The sequence below is a fragment of the Oxyura jamaicensis genome, chromosome 1, assembly GCF_011077185.1.
Source record: "Oxyura jamaicensis isolate SHBP4307 breed ruddy duck chromosome 1, BPBGC_Ojam_1.0, whole genome shotgun sequence".
NCBI classification, from domain to species: Eukaryota; Metazoa; Chordata; class Aves; order Anseriformes; family Anatidae; genus Oxyura; species Oxyura jamaicensis.
Window position 1 is genome coordinate 197,664,808 of NC_048893.1, and position 20,743 is coordinate 197,685,550.

Here is a 20,743-nt window from a genome sequence, read left to right on the forward strand (position 1 = left end):
AAAAGTAGTGGCAGTCCCAATAACTGTTATCATTAATTCATCAAATACCTTAAAATCATTCATTGTGTTATTAAATAATAACACAAACTGCTGTTAATAATAGGTTGCAATTGTCACAGATAGCACTAATTTTCAGAGATGTTCATGAGATCACTGTTAAAATACTTTCTTAGACTGGGAAAATAAAACACAAAATCATTAAGTACCTTGCCTAAGATTGCAGATCACAGTGTCAGCTAGAACTGGGCCAGGCTTCAAGAAACTAATCTTAATTTAAAAAGCAAGCCAAATATCTTAAATTCAGGCAGCCAAGCCCCCAGAGTGGGATCTGAAAGCTCACAAATACCAGACTCAGGATGAACAAAATTTTCATTTATTTCTAAGAATGGATCATGTTTCCAAGTTTTTGTCCTATGACAAAAAAGTATGGTTTTCTACTACATGTATTCAAACATATTGATGCAATCACATGGCTTCATGATCAAAAGCTTAGGAGAAAAACAAACAACTATGAAAGAAAAATATCCCACAAATTATCACTATTGAGGCTATCCTTTAGCAAAAACTATGCTGGCAACTGGAGTGCCAAAAAAAAAAAAAAAAAGTGACACAGCAATCAGTTTAAAAAAAATAGTTGGACAGAACTGAAGCATTTTTGAAGTGTGTCATTGTGATGAATGTAATGAATGTAATGAAGCTCTCAGCACGAAGACCATGAATTCAACATGTTCTGTTACATTATGCAGAAACAAAGTCTCCCGTTTGTAGAAACAGTGTTAGTCTGAGCCACAATTTTCTTTTGCTGCCACTTATCTTCTAATTGTACACATAATTGTCAATAATGACAGAGGCCAGGACATGAAAATCCTGTATCTGCTCCCACGTGGTGCTCTCAAAGGGAAACCTACTACTCCAAAATTTTCTTTCTACTTTGATGGTACAGATTTTTTTTCTGCCTTCAGTGGGACAGATTTTCAGCTCTTGAACATTGGCACAGACCTGTTAACATCAATGCACATGATCTGATCAGAAAACAAATAACTTTAATCCTAAAATTTGAGTATATTGTTCTAGACTGCCAAGCCTCCAAGAAGGTGATATAGATCACCATAACAGCAGAGGTTATAAAGTTGAATTTATTATAGACAAATAAGGCTTTGGCCTATGAATTCTCTTTGCCTATTAAGTTAATGAGCCTTGACAAAGTGCTCATCTGAGGAGTAGCTAACAAATTATCTGGAGCAGCAGTTTGAAAGGTGTTGGCTGACTTACAAGCATTTCAATTGGGAGAACAAGACATCATGTTCCTCTTCTTTTGGGAGAGCTATTTGTCAAACCAAATTTCTTGCAGTTCACCAGCAGATTCTCAGTACTGGAGCACTGAGATACAACAATTGCAGTTACCTAAACAAGCAAGTAACCCCTGCACCTTCCTCAAACCTACAGATAACAAATTCTGAATTTTCTAGGACCTCTACAAGAAGACAGAGATCTCTTCATATTTGACTGAAGAGCAAATTAGTATATAACCAGGGGGAACAGGGCTTTGAGGAATTCATGTGAGTAAAGGGGGACCCCTCAAGATACTTGGGTAATACTGAAGGATTTTTTTTGTAGTGCAGTTCCCAATAAAGATGGTAGCAGAAATAAGAAGATAGTCTTCTTATGGATTAGTTCTTCCAAATATTCAAGACAATGCATCCCTGAGACACATCACCTTTTTGAAGATTAGGACTGTACACAACGAGCACTTCTGAAAAAATAGCCACTTCTAATAGTGTTTAAAAGGGCTTAATACTTTTCTAAAATATACTGTCCAACTACAAATACTGTGTCAATTTGGAAATTGGATCATTGTGTGTGTTGTAAAGCTGTCACTTTCCACACCAAAGGCATTTCAGTGAAAAGTATTACAACTGGTTTCTTCCATGGTCAATTATTCAAAGAGTGGAAAAGCTGACAGCATTTGAGAATATCAAAAACTGTCATATTTTCCATCTGAATGTAATTACACAGTGGGGAGGAAGTGTAAATGATAGCAATCAGTTGCCTCTACCACAGCGTATAGCAGAGAATATTGCAGAGCATTTAACCATAAATTGTGTCTTTTCTCATCTTTTTGTAATCTCTCTGAAGTTTTTGTTGGAACACTGAAACAAACAAAATGGTTAAATGCACAGGCACCAAGGCTTAATTTTACATCAAACTGGAATGAAGATAAATAAAACCTTGTCATTAAAGAGAACCGTTAACTGACACTCAGTAGAACAAAACCCATGTTTTTAAGTCCTGATAGCAGGTCATCAAATGTCTGATGACCAAGTATTCAACCAATCACATAGCAAAACAGAAGGATGTAGAGAACAACACCAAGTAGGCACAAATCCTAGCTCTCTAGGGCTCCATTGATTACTGGCATCTGAATATCTGGTCTGCAGGTAGTACCCTAAACAAATTCACCCTACTCTGCACAGTCCTGACAGTCCTGTCTATAGAGATTCACCATTTACTGAGCAATGGATTGTACCTGTCTATCATTAGCAACCTACAGTCTAATCCTCAGTGCTCCCAATGAACACCAGCATGGCAGCAAATTCCCATGGAACCCACTTGTTCCACTTTCTAATTCAGGTTGGTTCCTTTCTAAAAGGACCAAGGTTGAATAAGGATATTTTTATGATGATCTCCTCTGTTGTCTGTCTCTGAACATACAGAAGCATTGTAATGCTTATAGACAAATTACTCATGTGCCCAAAGATCATTTTACTATTTTTTTTTGAATTATTACTTCCTTTACGTTAGTATCTGCAGAGAAATTAAAAATATTGTGGAAAAATTTGTTAGTGCCTAGCACCCTTCTGGATTTACTTATACCTTTATAGAAATGTTGCCCTAATTACTGTTTTTCAGCCATATCTGTACTGGCCTGAGCAGCTGGACTAACCACTTTGTCCAGTGATTAAGCATCTTTTTACAAATTCTAGAAGCCACACAGTTTTCATTCTAATAAACTAACAGCTTCTGTATGGTCTTACCACATCTGTTGCATTTTTCATTCATATTTGTCTTATTGCTTTTTTAATTTATCTTCCTATTTCATAGCACTGCAATGCCTTCCACAGCTGTTTTTCTAATCCCCAGGGTTTCTTTCCTGTTATTGTATCTTACATTAATTTAGCGTTTTACTTTCTACTTACCCACTTCTACTCCCCTCTTCCCACAGTACTCTTTTCTTTGAAAAGTGCTTTCTGTGCTAAATGTCTATGATCAAAGCTCCAAATACAATTATTTTTCTTCTGCTGTAGAATGTAAAAGATGTCCTGTTTGCAAATAGTTTGCTACTATGCTAACAGACTATGAAAGAGTAGCCTGGTTAAACTACCATACAGTTTTGAATATTATGTTTTTCTTTATTAGATATTTCTTGGAGGTAATCACTAATTATTTTATAGCAATGTCTTCCATTTCTTCAATTAGGAAAATGCTCATCATTTTAGGTTTTACTAACTGTCCTCTCAGAGCATAGCTAGCCTAAAGAGAGCTAAATTTTAAACATACTTTCAGCCATAACTTGGTGAAGGAGGTGATAATTTTTTTTTCTCATTTTCTTCCGAGTGGCTTAGGCAGCCACCCTGTAAACAACAAAGATGAACCAAGTAAGCACAACACAGAAATAAAATGACTGAATTCAAACCAACTTCACTTTCAGTGAAGTATTAGTTACTTTCCATCTACAGAGAAACATATACTGAATTAAGCTATTTTAGAGCACCATTCCAATGGATCAAAACATTGCCTGTAATCATCACTGGATTTTGGATGACCAAAATAATATACCAAGGTAGCATATATCTTCCAGTGGTGCAGATGTTAAAGCATGGTTAAAAATAAGCATAAGCTGTAGAAAAAGAAGATCTATGGTGAAGATGCAAACTATGAGATAAATCTAATGATGTTCATGCACACTAATGAAGGAGGTGAGGAAGAAGCGCATGCAGTACCTGGTGATCTCAGAGTCAGGGAGCAGGCCTACGTGGTAGTGGGGATAGGGAGCTGTAAGAAGGAAGCTTTTGTCACACTCGACAGGGGAATAGTGCCTAGGAGAAGGTGGTTTATCACACAGTTTGTTCACAGTGCTGTAAACAGGTTCAGGAGGCCTGGTGATACAGAGACAAGAGTAAAAGATCAGGTGCATATTAGTAGCCAAGAATACAGAGAAAACACAGCAATCAGTTTAAAAGCATGCACAGCAAATTTGTCAAGACCCTTTCAGTAGGGCTTTTGTGACAAGTAAAGTGTGCTGTTAAAGGAAACTTTAGAATTTGAACAGTATTACAGCATACAAGCAACTGCATATAAATATAGACCAAATATAAGTGTGCCATAAAACTGGCTTACAGAAGTATGGCACTGAAAGGGAATACCTTACCTCTAAAGTTCAGTGACAAATTTTCCCAAATGCTCTTTTGCTCTTTTTTTTTTTTTTTTCTTCAAGCATTTCTTATGTTATCACTTAGAAAAAAATATGATGTTTATTACCTGAAAACAGGTGTTTTTACCCATTAGGTTAAGATGAAGTATATATTATTATTATTATTATTTTGTTGTTGTTGTTGTTGTTGTTTTTAAATCCTTCCTCATTGTCCTGAGGCTTTGCTTTGCTAGTGAAGCTGTAGTTTACGTGAGACATATCCTAGAACAACACTGTAGAGATGGTAACAGTGTGTAAGCAATTCATCTCACTGGAAGATAATTCCTTTCAACAGTTCTTTGCTCTCTTTTCAGATTCAGTCTTCAAAATCTGATTATACAGACCACATCCCAAACAGGTAACCTTGCTGACAAGGCTGCAGTAATCTCACTTGCACTCTTGCTCCAAATTATGGACAGACACCTGTGAGGCTAGATATGAGGAATAATGTCCTAAAACTGGCACTGAGAGGTCACCTAGCATTTCTTTTCTGCTGCCTAGAGTCCAACCACTTGGGAGAAGAAATACTTACCAGGAACCTCCCAGGGAGCCTCCTGGGGAGGGTGGAGGAGGGGATGCAGCCTTTAGTACCACCCAGGGATCCACAGGAGACAACCAAGAGTAGTCAGAAAAAACGCACCACATAGCACATTTCCAGTCATGTAACTTTTCCAGCTATTGTGTGGGCCCCAGCAGATACTCTGGGCCTACTGGTAGAGTGAAGCTTGACTCATAATTTCCTGAGTTTCTGCTCTAAATAGTGCCAAGATATAATTGCTGTCATATCCTAGCTTCTGCCAGAAGATCCAGTACATGGCACTGTCTTTGATCACAGCAATACAGCATTAGCCAGATGAAAATCTTATTTCACAGACCTGAAAATATCAAGAGGCCAGGCAGTTAATGAAACCCTTTTGGTTCTTCTGGCTATTCTGTGCCTCATACGGGTGTGGTTTGTGCTGACTTTCACAGGTACCAGAATTTGTTATGGTCGTGGATGCACTGGCAGATACAGAGAAGATATTTTCCTTTGTTGTTAGTTTCTGGTTTTGTCCTTTGGTAAAAAAAAAAAGGAGTAGCTAGCTGCTTTATGTAAAAATTTGTCTCACTTAATGCTAATAGCATTATTCATAGCAATCTGACATATGATTTGAGAACTCTCTCTGCCTGACTTTCCCAGGGAAAACTTTACAGTTAAAAGTGGCAATTTAAGGTTACCAACTATCAAAACAGCAGAGTTGTCACTCATTTGATTACAAAGCATTCTGTCAGGCATATAGCACAATTCTTTTAAAAATGAACTTAAGACAGCATTTTTTTAAAATTAATTAATTTATTTTTTTTCTCAGCATATCTCACGCTTGTTTCAGAGGGCTAGATTTAATAATTCATTTACTAAATCAATTGCTGTTTTCAACACCAAAAATCCAGAGGAAAAGAAAAAAAATAAAAGACTACACACATATATATATATTTATTTTTGACACATACTGCCTTTTATTCCCTCAAAAATCACTTTTTTTTTAGACAATATATATTAAAGAACAAATAAAAATAAATATAAATGATGCCTCCTGTGAAAAAAATGAAGAAATATTGCCCCACTGCAGGAAGATGGATACAAACTGTAGATTTCTCTATGGCTCAAGACATTAACCAGCCCATAATCAGTTTGCTCACTTATTAAAGACAAGTTATTCATCTCTGAGTGGTAGATGACATGAGAGTATCACTACCCTTTGAAAAATTGTGAATGCTCAAACTGTATTAAGTCACCAGTGACTGACCATCCAAGCTTGTGCTGAGACTCAAATCATATCTCTATCATAGAGATAGACAGATATGAGGGATTGCTACACTAATGGACAGTTATAAACTGCTTCCAAAAGCAAAATGAAGATAAACATTCAGCATCACCCTAGATATTGCAATCAAATTACTCCTTCAAATATAAACACGGGTCACAAACAAAATGTCTTGTGGAACCCACAAAATTTTAAAACATTTAGTATTTTCTTTCCTTTCCATCTTGCTGGATGGTAGGATGACAGAAAATTGGAACAATCCTTTCTCAAGTGACTGTGCTGATGTATAAAGTCCTCTGTTCATTGCTATAACAGAAATGATACTGCGACCTAGCTAACAACATATTACCTGTAATTGAGCTGGTGAGAATCCTTAAGGAAAAGAATTCAAACTTACCCTTTTAATCCTTTGCTTAGAATAGGGTTCCAGACATCAGTTAATTTAAAATATGTGTCCTTATTATAAGGCCTATGAAATGAATTGATATCACCATAAAACTTGCAATCAGATGTCATTCTTTGTGGTCATTAAAACCACGGACTGATCAGATTGCTTAGATACTTTCACACTATTTAGATGCGTGGCTTGCTGAATGATAACACACAAGTACATATCTGGACCCTGGCTATACATTGTATTGGAAAAGGAAAAACAAGAACTTGAAAAGTATGTAGAATACAACATCAAGCATCAAGCTCAAAACAGTATAAATTTATGTTATCTTCAAATTTGATTTAGCAAATGCAAATTAAATAAGATAAAAACAACTGAAATAATAAATAATGGAAAGGAGGAGAATGATTAAAATATACTGGGCAGATTGCTGTCCTGGTCACCCAAATTGTGGTTCATGTAGACCAGTAATCTTTAACAGTAATTTAAGATACTTGCTGAAACAGCCTATCTTTAAATATAATCCTGACTTCTCACCTTGTTCTCTATGGCAAGCTAGTACTTATCTACAACAGTGCCTGCCTTCTTTGGAAGCCAACAATCTTGCAAAATAAGTAAGAGTCAAACAAAACAGGGAGACCTTATTTTATGATGCATTAATTCCTCAAAAGAATCAAAAATACATGCAGCAGGTAATATACCATGCTGTAACTAAAATGTAAAAGATGGATATATATTTTTTAAAGACTGAATCGCTGTAGTTTATTTACAGTTGCATCACTTTCAGAGACAGCAGGTGCAGCTTCAGAGGGTTTGTCTCAATAATAAATACTAAGGAATGTTTGCAATTTTAAAAATTATGAAGGACAAAGAACTATGTTTCAGAATGCATTTTGTTCATTGTCTTAATTTCACAGAAGACTTACTCAAAAGAATACACTTAAAATGTCAAATAGAGTGAATATTAATGTACACTCAATAAAATGATAATAAATTTATCCAAGAAGTAATTGTCAAATATTGGTCTACTCTGAACAATAACTAACTGCTTCTGTAATATCTTAGCAGATCTGATCATTTTCTGCTTTTAAACTGTTTTTCATTGTTGTTTGTTTGTTTGTTTGTTTGTGATTAACATAGATTACAGTTCTTTGTTTTTATCTGCAAGAAAAAATGTAATCCCTATGATAAATGAGAGCAGCAACTACTAGGTCAGGATGGACAGGAATAATTAAGTTAGGAAGAGAATCAGGTGTACAAGAGCAGAGGAAAGGCATCAGAAAGTAGCAGCAGTAGCATAGCTTTGCTTGAGCATGCCTCAGCAGATAATTCAGTGACTGGAGAGAGAATCAAGTTACTCAGTGCCACAATGTAAGCTTTTAAATGGTAGCTTGAACAGCAGATAGTAATAAATTACTTTTCTATCCCCCCAAAATTGAAAGCTGGAATGTTAATCAGTAGAGACCTAGCTGTAATGAGGCAAGATTTCCACAGTAAGGTTTAACTAATTTGTGGAACAGCAAAAAACAATAAGAGGGGGAGGTAGAATATTGATCTGATGAAGGTTCTGTTTATTTCTCTCATAACAGACTGTGTAAGAAAAGCAAATCCTCCTAGTTGTTTATAGGCTTTATTTTTCTTTGTTTGGAACATCATTGTATTATTATTTCAGGCTGGCTTTATTGCACAACAGAAGTTATAAGAAGATGGCCTTATTAAAACTATTCTCTCCTCAGCATCATGCAGGGTCCTCAATTCAGTTTTAACTTTTCTTATTGCAGAATCCTGTTTGTGAGGGTTCAGTTGCCAACACATAGCACATTAAATGTTAACACTTTCATTTTATTTTTTTTTGATTTTAAAACCATATGTGTTATGGAAGGAAACCAGCTAAACTCTCATATCATATCGAATCTGCAGGGCTATAGCCAGGAAATGCTAAATTCAATTTGAGAGAAAGTAAATCTCACAGTTCTACAAGTCTCCAACAGTTGACTTTGTTTTGTTTTGTTTTTCTTCTGAGTAGCAATTTTTAATTGTATCCAAGTTCAATAAAAACATATAATGCATTAGTATTGCTAACATAATGTTGCTAGGAAGTGTGAAAAGAACTGTCTTTAAAATTATGTCACTATAAAAACACAAATCAATAGCAATTTCATAGAAATGAAATTTTCTATTTCTAATAACCAATGACTCATATGTATGTCTTTGACTTCTTTAGTTTCTCATTCCTATGACCTTCTAGAAGAAGCATACATCTTGTTCAGAAGGTTTATTTAAAATTGAAAGTTGATTTTATTTCACAGGTTATGTACTAGCAGTTTGAATAAGACCAAAACTCTCACATGACATGTTTATTTCAACTGGAAGACTGTCAGAGAAGGTGTGTGAAGAAGGAGGAAACTACCAGAAGGATACTACCCTAGTTCTTTCTGGAAATCCTTCTGTAATCAATTATTTCCCAGCTTTTGCATTATTAACTGCTATGTTCACGAGCCTTAAAGTTTTCCATAAGTGCAAAACAAGTGCTTGAGATCATAGAAGCATTTTAGCACTGCAATGAATAGTAAGGATACCTCGTTACTCTTAGCAATACAATTTAAACATTTTAATCATGTTTTCAACAGCCTACAAGAAGGCATAATAGAATAATTTAAAACTTCTAATATTCTATAATTAGTCTTACACGTTAGGAACTAGGAAAAAAATGACTGCTTAATTTGAAAAATAATAATAATAATAAAATCAGTACAATTTTCTGTAGCAGCAAAACTGAAAAGAAGAATGTTTCACATAGGAATGGCAAGACTGTCAGACTGCAGGCCCTTCTGCACCAGTACCTAGTCCCTTGCAGGGATGTTCAGGAAACAAGGACAGTAAATAATGTCCCTTCCCTGCTTAGCTCCTGAAAATCAGCAAATTAGGGACCACATGGACCAGAAATGAAAGCCAAGCAAATTGTGTTTACTGGGTCTATCCACTGTGAATTTGTGCACTTTTCCTCATCTGTGTTTAAACACTGCTAGGTTCCTAGGCATAACAACACCCAGTGGCAGTGAGTCCAGCAAATATATTGTGACATACCAAAAATTTCTACCTCTGTGTATTGTAAGCCTGCTACTTGGTAGTACATTGATAACATTTGGGAACATTTCAAAACCATTTAGTTTTTTCTGTAATTTAAATTCACTTGGCAATGTATGGTATGCTCCCTGCCACTGAGTTATAAGAAAGCGCTAGTAATAATTGTTTGCTACCTTCTCTATTACAGGTGCTTTTGCAGATCTCTGTTCTATTTCTCCCTATCATCCTTTTTCTATGCTGGAATTGTCACTTATGTAGCTCTGTCTGGAAGCCATGCTACACCCTTGATCATCTGTCACCCTGTTCTGGGGCTATATCGAGTTGCCTTCATCGAGTTGCCTTCATGTAGTATTCAAGAATTGGATGCATAATAGATTCATATAGAAAAACATTATATTTAGTACTCTTTTCTTTTCCTATCAGATCCTATTTAAATTCTAATTACCCTTTTGACTGCTCTTGAGAACTGAGCTGACACTGTTACAGAATTAAACACATTTACCCCAAGGTATCTTGTTTAAGTGGTAATAGCTGCTTTAAGAGTCCATGTCGGTGGATACATGTAGTGTGTACTTAGGCTCAATTTTTTACTTTGTGCACTATTAAACATTATGTACCATTTCTGCCTGTATTATAACTGACAATTCCACTATCTTATTTCAAAAATCTACATATGAGCCTTAAGCTAGACTCTGCAATTTTATATTATTTATTTATTTTTGTAAAGAACTGAGTATTAAATAGCTTCCAATGATAGAAATAATCAAATCCTATTCTTTGGGAATCTCTGACAGATTTGATGAATACGTGTAGATTACTCAGGACGTAACAGATTGTCTGCTGACTTTACAATAAGTAAAATTTCACTTTAATTATTATGAACTCTAAAACAATGCGGTAGCAAACAGAAATCTTATACAGACAATTATTATGCATTTATAAAGTTTAAAAATCAGTTTAAAGTTTGTGTACTAAATATATGAAATGTAAAATAGTTGCTTTATTGAAAGCAGCAAATAATAATATAGGGCTAAAAAATACAACTGTGACTTCTTTTTCTGAAAAGCTGTTGACAGAATTCTACAAGGAGATGTTGTTAGGTGATAGCATAACTAAGTGCTGTAACATTGCATTTCACTAAGGATCCAATTTAAGGTTATACAGGCAAATTTATTTTTTTATTTTTCTAACTGTACATTTAATGTGTAACATGAATAGTATTCTTGTATTTATTTATTTATTTACTGTATAATTGCTTGGGTTGATAAAAGGCTAAACCAAGAAAGAAATACTATAATGGAACACCATGTTGAAATCAATATGATCATCAGCAGAGTCACCAAATGCCGATCTAGAACATGAAATCTCTACCACATGAAAGACAGGGAGTGACCAGCAGCAGCAGCAGGCTGCCATCCTCTAGAAGGACAAGCAATGCAATTATTGAGCAATAATGACAGACTGCCTGCAGAAATCATGCTCTAGTCCTGCAAGCCCCAGAAATCTTGGGTTTCTCTCTTTTTTTTTTTTTTTTTTTTTTTTTTTTTTTTTTTTTCTAGAGAGGTGGCCTCAGTTTCATCCTGCTATCATCGTATCAGCAACTTTTGCTACCTGCTCTGTACCTCTGCTCCTTGCCCCTGTCTTCTTGCACAACTATTGATTATCCCAAACCTCAGTTTTTATTGTCTGAAGGAGTTGCTGGTTCAGCAACTCTGAAATTCATTGTTGCTCTTCTCCAGGCTATTTTTCTCCATTGCTTCTTCACGTCTCCTCACCCATTTCTCACTTATGTCCTTCCTTGTCCTAAATTTAGGCGTACTTGCACGATAAATACATCTTCTCTGCTTGTGATTTCCATTTTCACACAAACATTGACAAGTTTTCACTCATTTTTACATCCAATCTCACTGTAATTCCTTGCCAAATACACTCCCTCCCATTCCTCCAACCTTTTCAATGTTCAAATCTGACAGGACTGGGCATTCGGAGCATTGAGCAGAATCACTCCTGATTATGTTTCTATGTCAGAAAGGGCTGGAAGAAATAAGTAGAGAGAAAAATTAGCTTGGGCCATATAATGCTTGCTTTTTTAAACAATCTAGTCAGTCTTGTAAAGTTGGGAAAAGTTTTGCTGCACTACAGTATGAGGATGGAATTTGAGAGTTTGATCCTTATATATATATATATGCATATATATATAAAGATAAATGAATTGCAGTTTTTCCAAAGACCTATATTGGCATTTAGACAGATTTTCACAAATGCAGTAGAAATACTATGTAGGTTGAACTACATCAGCTTCCAGAATTCAACACCCTCATGCTACGTATGGAATATTATAATATTTAAAACATATCACCATGATTTTTAGCATGAATTAAGCCATGTAATTCTTTCTTTACTCCTTAAATGACCAAACTGCTATGGTTTAAAACAGATGCAATTCAATTTGATGATACTAGTGATCAATTAAAGTTACTTTAAAAATAATAGCTGTAATTTACACTATATTTTAAAACAAAACAAACATGCAACCTTTGCTATCCAGCCTCAGGAAAAAAAAAAAAAAAAGAAAAAAAAAAAAAGCATTAAAGTACTAGCTGGAACAGTTAATCTGCTGACAATGTTACAAGTGATTTAATATTACTATATGCAATTAATCCTCTTTAAGGCATAGGTTACATGCTGAGTTTAGGTTAGGCATAATGATACGATTGCTGAGAGCTGATAGTTACCTCTCATATCCATATAACTGCACCAGCATACTTCTGCATGTCTTTTTTTCACCGCTTACAGAGCAATGTTGGGTCAAAAACATGGTGCAAAATTCACTGTGTGAATGCACTACCTACAGTACTCAGTGCTCTTCTTCATCTGGGATACAAGCATTTCAGTTCTGTTCCCTCACAACAAGAGCAAGAAACACAGCTAAACTAACTCCTTTCAGCAAATACACACTTTTCAAATATGCAGAGTGTTTTGTCAATGTATGATTGACAACTCTGGATGAAGTCAACTCATTTGAGATCCCAACGGAACACTACTAAAATCTGCAGTTCTTTATCCCTATTTTTGCACTCAACAAAAGCCCAAACCATTGTCAAACAACTGCTGTTCATAGTTTTATAACATGCATAACTTCATATTATTTGTAATGCTTTGATGCTGATCAGTCATATCTGTGCATCAATACAACTTTAAAGGTGTTTCTGTAAAATAACCTCAATTCAACAAGCAGGCTTATGTAAGTAGCCAAGAAACAGTTGAAGAATGCTGCTCTCAATACAGGGAAAATTTCCCCTGGGACTTCAACTTAATGGTTCTCTTTTTTCTCCCTCCCAATCCCCAGCACCTCCTCCTCATCCAGAAAATGTTATTTTGCAAAGATGCATATAAAAGAAATCAAACATGCTTTTCACAGCAAAATAGATAACTCAGACAGCTTTTCCATCCATGAATCTTTAATGCCTACCCAGAGTTAAATGTTAATGTACATTTTTTATCTGTTGAAGCACAACAGTTTGATGTTGCTGTTTTCTTTTTTCTTCCCAATATCATAGAAAAGTTGTAGGAAGTGAACTCTGTAGGTCATCTCATCCAATCTCATGCTTAAAGCAGGATTATTGCCAGTGCTAGATCAGATCAGCCTTGATTCTATCTAACCAAATCTTAAAAATCTCAAAGGATGGATACTTTACAACCCATCTGAGCAATATGCTCCAGCACTACCTCACTCACCTGGTGTCTTTTTTTTCCTTCTTAAGTTGAAATCAGATCATGCCAAACACTTCTGGCCTTTGATCCTTTTTGCATTTTATGTCACTACTGAGTAGAGTTTGGTTTCATCATCTTTGCTGCTGAGTGGTTGTGGGATGCTCTTAGAATGACACTTAGTCTCTTCTTCATAACACTAAACAAGCCCCAGCTCCCTCAATATGTCTGTTACTTCCATGAGATTTAAGACTCAGAATCTGATGGACCCTTTCTTGTTTATCCACATCCCTCTTGAAGTCAAAAAACAGGAACTAGTCAGTCTTCAAGAACATAACCTATCTTTATCTCCTGGACATTTTTCTCCTGATGTAGCCCAGTATTCTGATTACCTGCCTTGTAATGAGAGTTCACTTCTGGGTCCATGTTCAGCCTGGCATCTGCTGTAACCTTCAGGTCATTTTCAATATAGCTGTAATTCAGCTATTTGTTTCACAGCTTATATGAGTGTGTGCAGCTGTTCCACCCCAGGTGCAGAACTTCAAATTTCTTACTGAAATCTTTTTTCAGATTTCTTACTGAACCTCCTTACTGGAGGTTTCTCCTGACCCAATTCTTGCGTTTAATCAAGATCGCTCTGGAATATAGCTCTGCCCTTCGTCATGTCAGAAACTCCGCCTTATCTTACCATCATCCACAAAACTGCTGAGGGTGCGCTCTGTGTCATGATCTACGTCATTGATGAAGGTATTCAACTGACACCTGGCATATCCTGAGGTACTCTGCTCATTGCTGCCTACCTGACAGATGTCAAGTGATAATCATTACCCTTTCAGCCCACTGGTTCAGTCATCTCCCAACCCAGTCTCTTTCAGTCCACTCTTCCTCATCTTTCAAATGAGAGCTATGTGGGAGATTATGTCAAAAGCCTTACCAAATCTGCTGTAGCATGCAAAAGTGCACAGCCATACTGAGAGAAGGCTAATAAGGAAGGTGGCAGCTTAAAATCCAGGAGATACCCAAAAGGCTACCCAGAGGGTTTCCAAAACTTTACAAATCATACCTTCTTTCCAGCTACAGATTAGTTGTACCCATTTATCCAACACTTCCTTATGTCTGGATGAGACGCTGCTGGAGGAGTTTTAAAGGGCACTCCCTGTATCCTGCAGCATGTGTGTTACAGCTTCTCCTGATCTTCACAGAGAAGAGGAATGAGATGGCCTGGAACAGCTTTGCAGCCACTCCCCAAGGCAGGTAATGGTCAAAAAGAATCGCCACATGCCCCACAGTACATCGGATGCACATTTTGTGAGTTATGGTTTTGGTCAGGGATGCCTTTGGAGATAGCTGTGTTTTCATCCAGAAAAGAGCCATTTCTACATGAGGCAGTCCCTGCACTGTAGTCGTGGTTGGTATAGGACAATCACTGCTATCCACACAGCTCATCATTTCACCTGGAAAGTCAATGAGGCTGTACAAGTACGTGATTTGCTTTTGGTAAATCCATGCTGACTATTCCAGTTATCTTTTGGTCCCTTTGGTGCCTGGCAAAGATGATAAGCTCTTTCTATACTGTCCGCCATTACATCGTCTCCTCCATCATTTTTGTCCTCCATCAATTTTTGCCTTCATTCTTGAAACTAGCACACTTGCAGAATCACTTTTTGTTACCCATCATGACCCTTGGAAATGTTAGATCAAAACCATCGGTTTTCTGATTTCACCACTAAGCAGGCAAGCAACGCTTGTCTGCATCTTGCATTTCAGTCCAAGAAGTTCTTAACATAGTCTAGAAGGCCTCCTGCTGAATTTCCAGTCTTCCAGCTCAATGGTATGGCTCATTCTTGAGTTCTCAGCAAGTTTTATTTAGAAATCATCCATCTTTCATGGAACCTATGTCTGTGTGGCAGCATCCCAAGCAATTTTGCTTAGCAATTCTCCAGAAAGACTGAAGTCTGCTCTTCTGAAGTCTACAGTCATAACTCACTGTACCTTTCCAGACTTCCTTTGAATCATGGACTCCACCAACTCATGATCACTCTGATCTGAGCTGTTATTTATTACCACCTTTCAGACTGGTTCTTCCTTTTTCATGAGCAGCAAGTCAAGCAATTGTACCTGTTTATCCCCTTGAGGAGCATTAGGGAATTGTTAATACCACAATCAAGGAATTGCCTGGACTGCCTGCACAACACTTCCATCTTACTATAAACTAGTATATCTTCTATATCTAAGCAATACATGTCACATTCTACTGACCTGAAACTTTGTTATTTTATTTGAATTTTAAAATGTGACAATCTTTTTACAAAAATACAGGAAAGAAAAGCTTCCCTCCCCAGGGAATTTAAAACGAATCCAACAAAACAGAAAGTAAATTATGCCTTTCAACTGACAGCATTCTGGACCAATAGCATACACAACTTACAAAAGCTCAGTAATTAAAGAATAACATCCAACTTCATTAAAACTTGTGGCTGAGGATGATTTGGTACTTTTCTATCCTTTGTGCTCTGATCGAGCTACTTTTTTTCCTACAGTTTAATTAAGTAAAATATGTACTGATTTTTTTCCAGAAGCTGACTAAATATCAGACTAAAAATGCAAGTTTTTATCAACAGAAACATATATTTTGTTGGCCAAAAAAATATTCAGGTAAAGTAAAATCTGGAACTGGAATAAAAGACAGAAAGACAGACAGACAGACAGACAGAAAAGAAAGAAAGAAAGAAAGAAAGAAAGAAAGAAAGAAAGAAAGAAAAGAAAGAAAGAAAGAGGAACAAGGAAAAAAAGAGCAAGAAGAGTAAGTGGACAAGTTATGATGAATGTTCAATTGTTTTGACTTTACTGACAGATTCATTAAAGCAAATAAGTTAAAAGAAAGCTTGTCATCAGCTTCACTCAAGTCATATGTACAAGAAATTCTGAGATTGCAAATGTCTCTTATAGTGGAGAAGTTACTGTTCCAAATATTTTTAGTTGGCACAAATGAAAATCTGACAGAAGTGTTGCCATATTATGGCTACATGGGTAATAAATTTCCTTATGTGATCACCATGTAAATTAACCCTGAAAACCTACTATAGTGAGAACCAGGCAGTTTTAATGGATAGCACTGAAGTAGTTGGCAATTTTCTTAATTATAAAAAACTATGTGAAGAAGTCTAATTATAAATGCTGCAATCAAGGGATCTATAAGGTTCACTAGAATTATCAATATGATAATTAACTTCCCAAAAGATTTTAAGTATTTCTAAACTGGTCAGCAACAATGACTTTCAATCCTATTGCATTGCACAGAGATAGTGCAATCACCATTCCCAGTTTATAGCTGTCAAAATTTCTGTCAGATTTAACTGTGGCATTTTTCAATAGTCCCACTTAAATTAATAGGCAATAATCAGCTACTCAGATGAAAGAAAGACAGAAAGACAGAAAGACAGACAGACAGACAGACAGACAGACAGAAAGAAAGAAAGAAAGAAAGAGAGAAAGAAAGAAAATGTTCAGTGTCATTCAGGGGCTAAAAGGTTTGATTTTGAAGGTCAGAGCTTTTCAGTCATAGTAGTCAGAGGAGAAGCCTGGTCTCCTGGCTCTTGTTCAGGTGTCTCTCAGATAGTGCTGTGTGATGTGTTTTCAGTGAGGAAATCCAGCAGCAGAAAGTGCCATTTTTCTTATGACACATCCCTGTATTCATTTAATCTTTGTGCTACTGTATCCTGGATATCAGTGTAGCATATAAACTATATCACTACTAAAATTAAGTCCATAATATCCTCTTCCTTCAATGGGTTGAAATAAAGACTCGTTTAGAGATTGTTATTTGGTCTGTTGCATTCAGGGTCTGCTCGTATTATTTGATATCTTTATTTCTGCCAGCGTCCTATACATGCCACAGAAGGTGATGCTTGCAGAGATGATAATGCCAATCCTGCACACTTCAGATAACAGACCTTCATTAGAAAACATTAATTTGGAAGTCCAGATAGGAAGAATACAGGAGAAGAATATTCAGAATATACTGTGCTTTTCTGGACATTCATTTTTTATCCAAATAACACAAAATGAAGGTTGGTATGAATACCCCAGCCAAGAATTAGACTATGTAAGTATTTGGTTTTACTGTCAGGACCTAAACCAACAAAATTAACTTGTTTAAAAATAAAAAATTATTGGAATAGGAAGACATCTTTCTTCCTAAGAAGACCAAAAAGACATTGATGTATTTCAATAAGTATCTTGCATGATTCTTCCAGCAGGTATGCTTTCTATTGGACACCTACCTCAACAATGGGCTAGAACTGTCATTGCCTTCACTTCTGTTTTATAACTATTGTTCCCCAACCCGTTTACAAAAAAAAAAAAAAAAAAAAAAAAAAAAAAGTACAAGCAATTAAAAAGTTAAAATCAGCTACAAGGAACAGAAACAAAGGACTTCTCAGGATACTTCTCCATTACCATTCAGTTTTACCAGCTTTTTAAATGATCTTTGCATTTGGAGTGCAGCTTTTCTCCTGTTTTAGGATTCCTTCCTCTATTATCCGTGACTTTTGGGTCTCCTTAGCTATTATCTACTTTTAAGATTGCATTTTTTGCTGTTTTTAAACTTTGCCAACACTTTCTCAATAATAATGGTGCTGTTTTCTCATTACAGAAAGAGATAAAACAGCACTACAAGTCTTCATCATTGTAACCCATATACTATATTAGTATGCTTCCTATACATAGACATTTTAGAAATTATGACGTCAGTACAAACTCAGGTAAAGCCTTGATGTGCAATTTAATGAAATAAGAATTTTAACTATTAATTTAAAAATATAACTTCTTGGAACCCTTTGGAGAAAATTCATCCTGACGGAATGTCTCATAAATTGAAAGAAAGCAACATTTTGTTTTTGGATCATCAATCAAAACAAAGGTGAAATTATTTTAGCCAAGACAGGGAAGCAAGGTGTGGTTTCCATAAATTCATGTCCTGATTAAAACTGTATCATGATTTAGTTACTCTGAATCTGTCTGATCCAACAAGTTAAGCAGCTTGAGATCTTAATCTTATGCAACAAGATATATAAAATGCAAATTTGCAAGTTACGAAGCTGACGAATACATAAGTGGATGAGATTCTTTGGCCTAAGATACACAGTAGATCAGGTTAGATGACTACAAACAGTGCCCCTTTTAGCTTTAAACACAATGAATCTATAAATACTGAAGTACAGGAAAAAAAATAAATAAATCTCATTTTCTGTGGTACTAGACATTAAAAGATAAGGTATTAGCCAAATAAGACAAATACGCAGTGTTTTATCAGTGACATTCACAACACAAGGCATAAAATAACCCTTCCTGCATTTTCTTGTGTCTTTTCTACCTGGAAATCAACTAAATGTATTAAATTTTATTACCTTATGTCCACAATCCTTCTTGGATTGTTAAAAACAAACAAACAAACAAACAAAAAAAACAACAGAGAAAACAAACAGACAAAAAAAAAAAAAAAAAAAAACAGTGGAAGCTATTTCCAGGGTCATTTTGCTGATAATCACAAGAACTCCTTTTATAAATATATCTAGGGCCACTGTACAGAGTTTCCTTTTAACCTCTATACTCCCACAGAAAGCTGTTTCATATTATGATTCTCTAATGGTTATGAGACTTTATCTAGTTTCCCACCTAAATTTATTCACAGACAGTTTACAGCCAGTTTATACAATATATATATATATATTCTTTTCCCATATTGTTTACTCTCTGTGTCATTTATCTTTCAATGTGTGTACACAGAGCAATTACAGGCTATTTCAGCCTTGCTTTCACTGAACTAAACAAGACAGACCTTTCAGAGTACACTCTCACAGACAGGTACAAACACATGTACAGCCACTCCACCCATACATGCAGTGAGCCAGATGAGTCACACTGATCCTGAGATCTCCTAGTTGTGCCGGTAAGGAGCTATCACAGCTAATACACCTCTTAAGAAACAAAATGTTTTGCTCAGTGCCAGCACTGCTCTAATGCGGCCAGTGCCAGCACTGCTCTAATGCGGCCATGTTGTTTACGAACTAGTGCAGCATTGTACCCAGAAAACATGGACCTCAGGTCAGCATTCATTCATGAGATCTTTCTCTTAGATGTCTCCATACCTGTAACAGCTATGATTTGTCTTCCCTTGAACAGAGGTGAAAACAACTATATGCTGTGTGCTGTCAGGGGTGCATGGAATGCTTTACCTTGCTTTACCAATGCTTTAACAATGTTCTTTGCAATTGCCATGAAATGTAACAAAGAAAAGCATCTGACCTGGTGTAGTCATCCTCCACAAGCATGTGCTTTGGAATGGGTGAATATCTTCCCGGTGAGATAGGGGCCAGAGATGCCTTGTACTCTAAAGTGCCGTTGTTTCCAGAAGAGAGTATATGATTTTCCATTGGTGGAGAATAAGCTGGTGGTAAGAATAAGCATTTCCTGTTAGCTATTTCTATATTTGATTAGGTCACAACTGCATCATTTTTATTTAAGTACCAAGAATATGCTTGTTGCTGTAAATAACACCAAAACAAACAGTCCATGCCTGAGAGAGCTTAAAATTTAACAAGACAGAATGAGCAGCTGGAGTTTTCCCAAAAAGTTAATAATAACAAACCAACAGCAACAACAACAACAATGACAATAATAATGATAACGGTTCATTTTGCAGGAATCGAATCTTTAAAAGGGATCTAAGTAAGAAAGGATAGTTTAGAAGATGGGAAACAAAGACTTTCTTCAATTATTACAGACTCAAAGAAGGAAATGTAAATAGGAAAGAATGAGATTAAAAGCACACACATCTTTTTGGCTCCATTGTACGGAGGTAGGAGTAATACAGTAAGAGCTCATTGCAGGATTAGAGCAGGAATTGTATGGCAAGAACTATGTATGGTGAAGATTTAAAGGTGTGATTTACTTAAGGTGCCACATTTTCCCATGTAATTGAAATTTCAGTAGCAATATAAATTTTATTATTTAGAACTCAGTAAATCTGCATACAAAACAGAAATTGGATATAAATCTCATACAAATTAATGACTAATAATGACAATTACAGGATGGTGCTGTCTGATTCTATCATGGGTCTGTGGATTTTGTTATTTGTTTGCTTTTTGCCATTCTCAAGTTACTTGCAATAGCTGTAATCAAATCTCTAGTTAATGTAATTAGAAAAGGAAATGATAAGTAACAAAAAAAAGACACATGCTTCTGCAATGAGCTACAACTAATTTTCTCATG

General features: G+C 35.9%; 1 protein-coding gene across 25 annotated transcripts in view; it reads right to left on the bottom strand.

Annotated features, from left to right (window-relative positions):
• DLG2 (discs large MAGUK scaffold protein 2) overlaps positions 1-20,743 on the bottom strand; it is a 1,027,745-nt gene that overhangs the window by 270,161 nt on the left and 736,841 nt on the right. For 22 of the 25 annotated variants that reach the window (XM_035343430.1, XM_035343450.1, XM_035343455.1 and 19 more), the window contains 2 exons: positions 19,775-19,916; positions 4,002-4,157 (listed from right to left, as the gene is read on the bottom strand). In XM_035343430.1, the coding sequence (XP_035199321.1) occupies positions 4,002-4,157; positions 19,775-19,916 (298 nt within the window). The remainder of the gene's footprint in view (positions 1-4,001; positions 4,158-19,774; positions 19,917-20,743) is intronic. The other 3 variants (XM_035343412.1, XM_035343396.1, XM_035343389.1) reach the window with 1 other exon arrangement.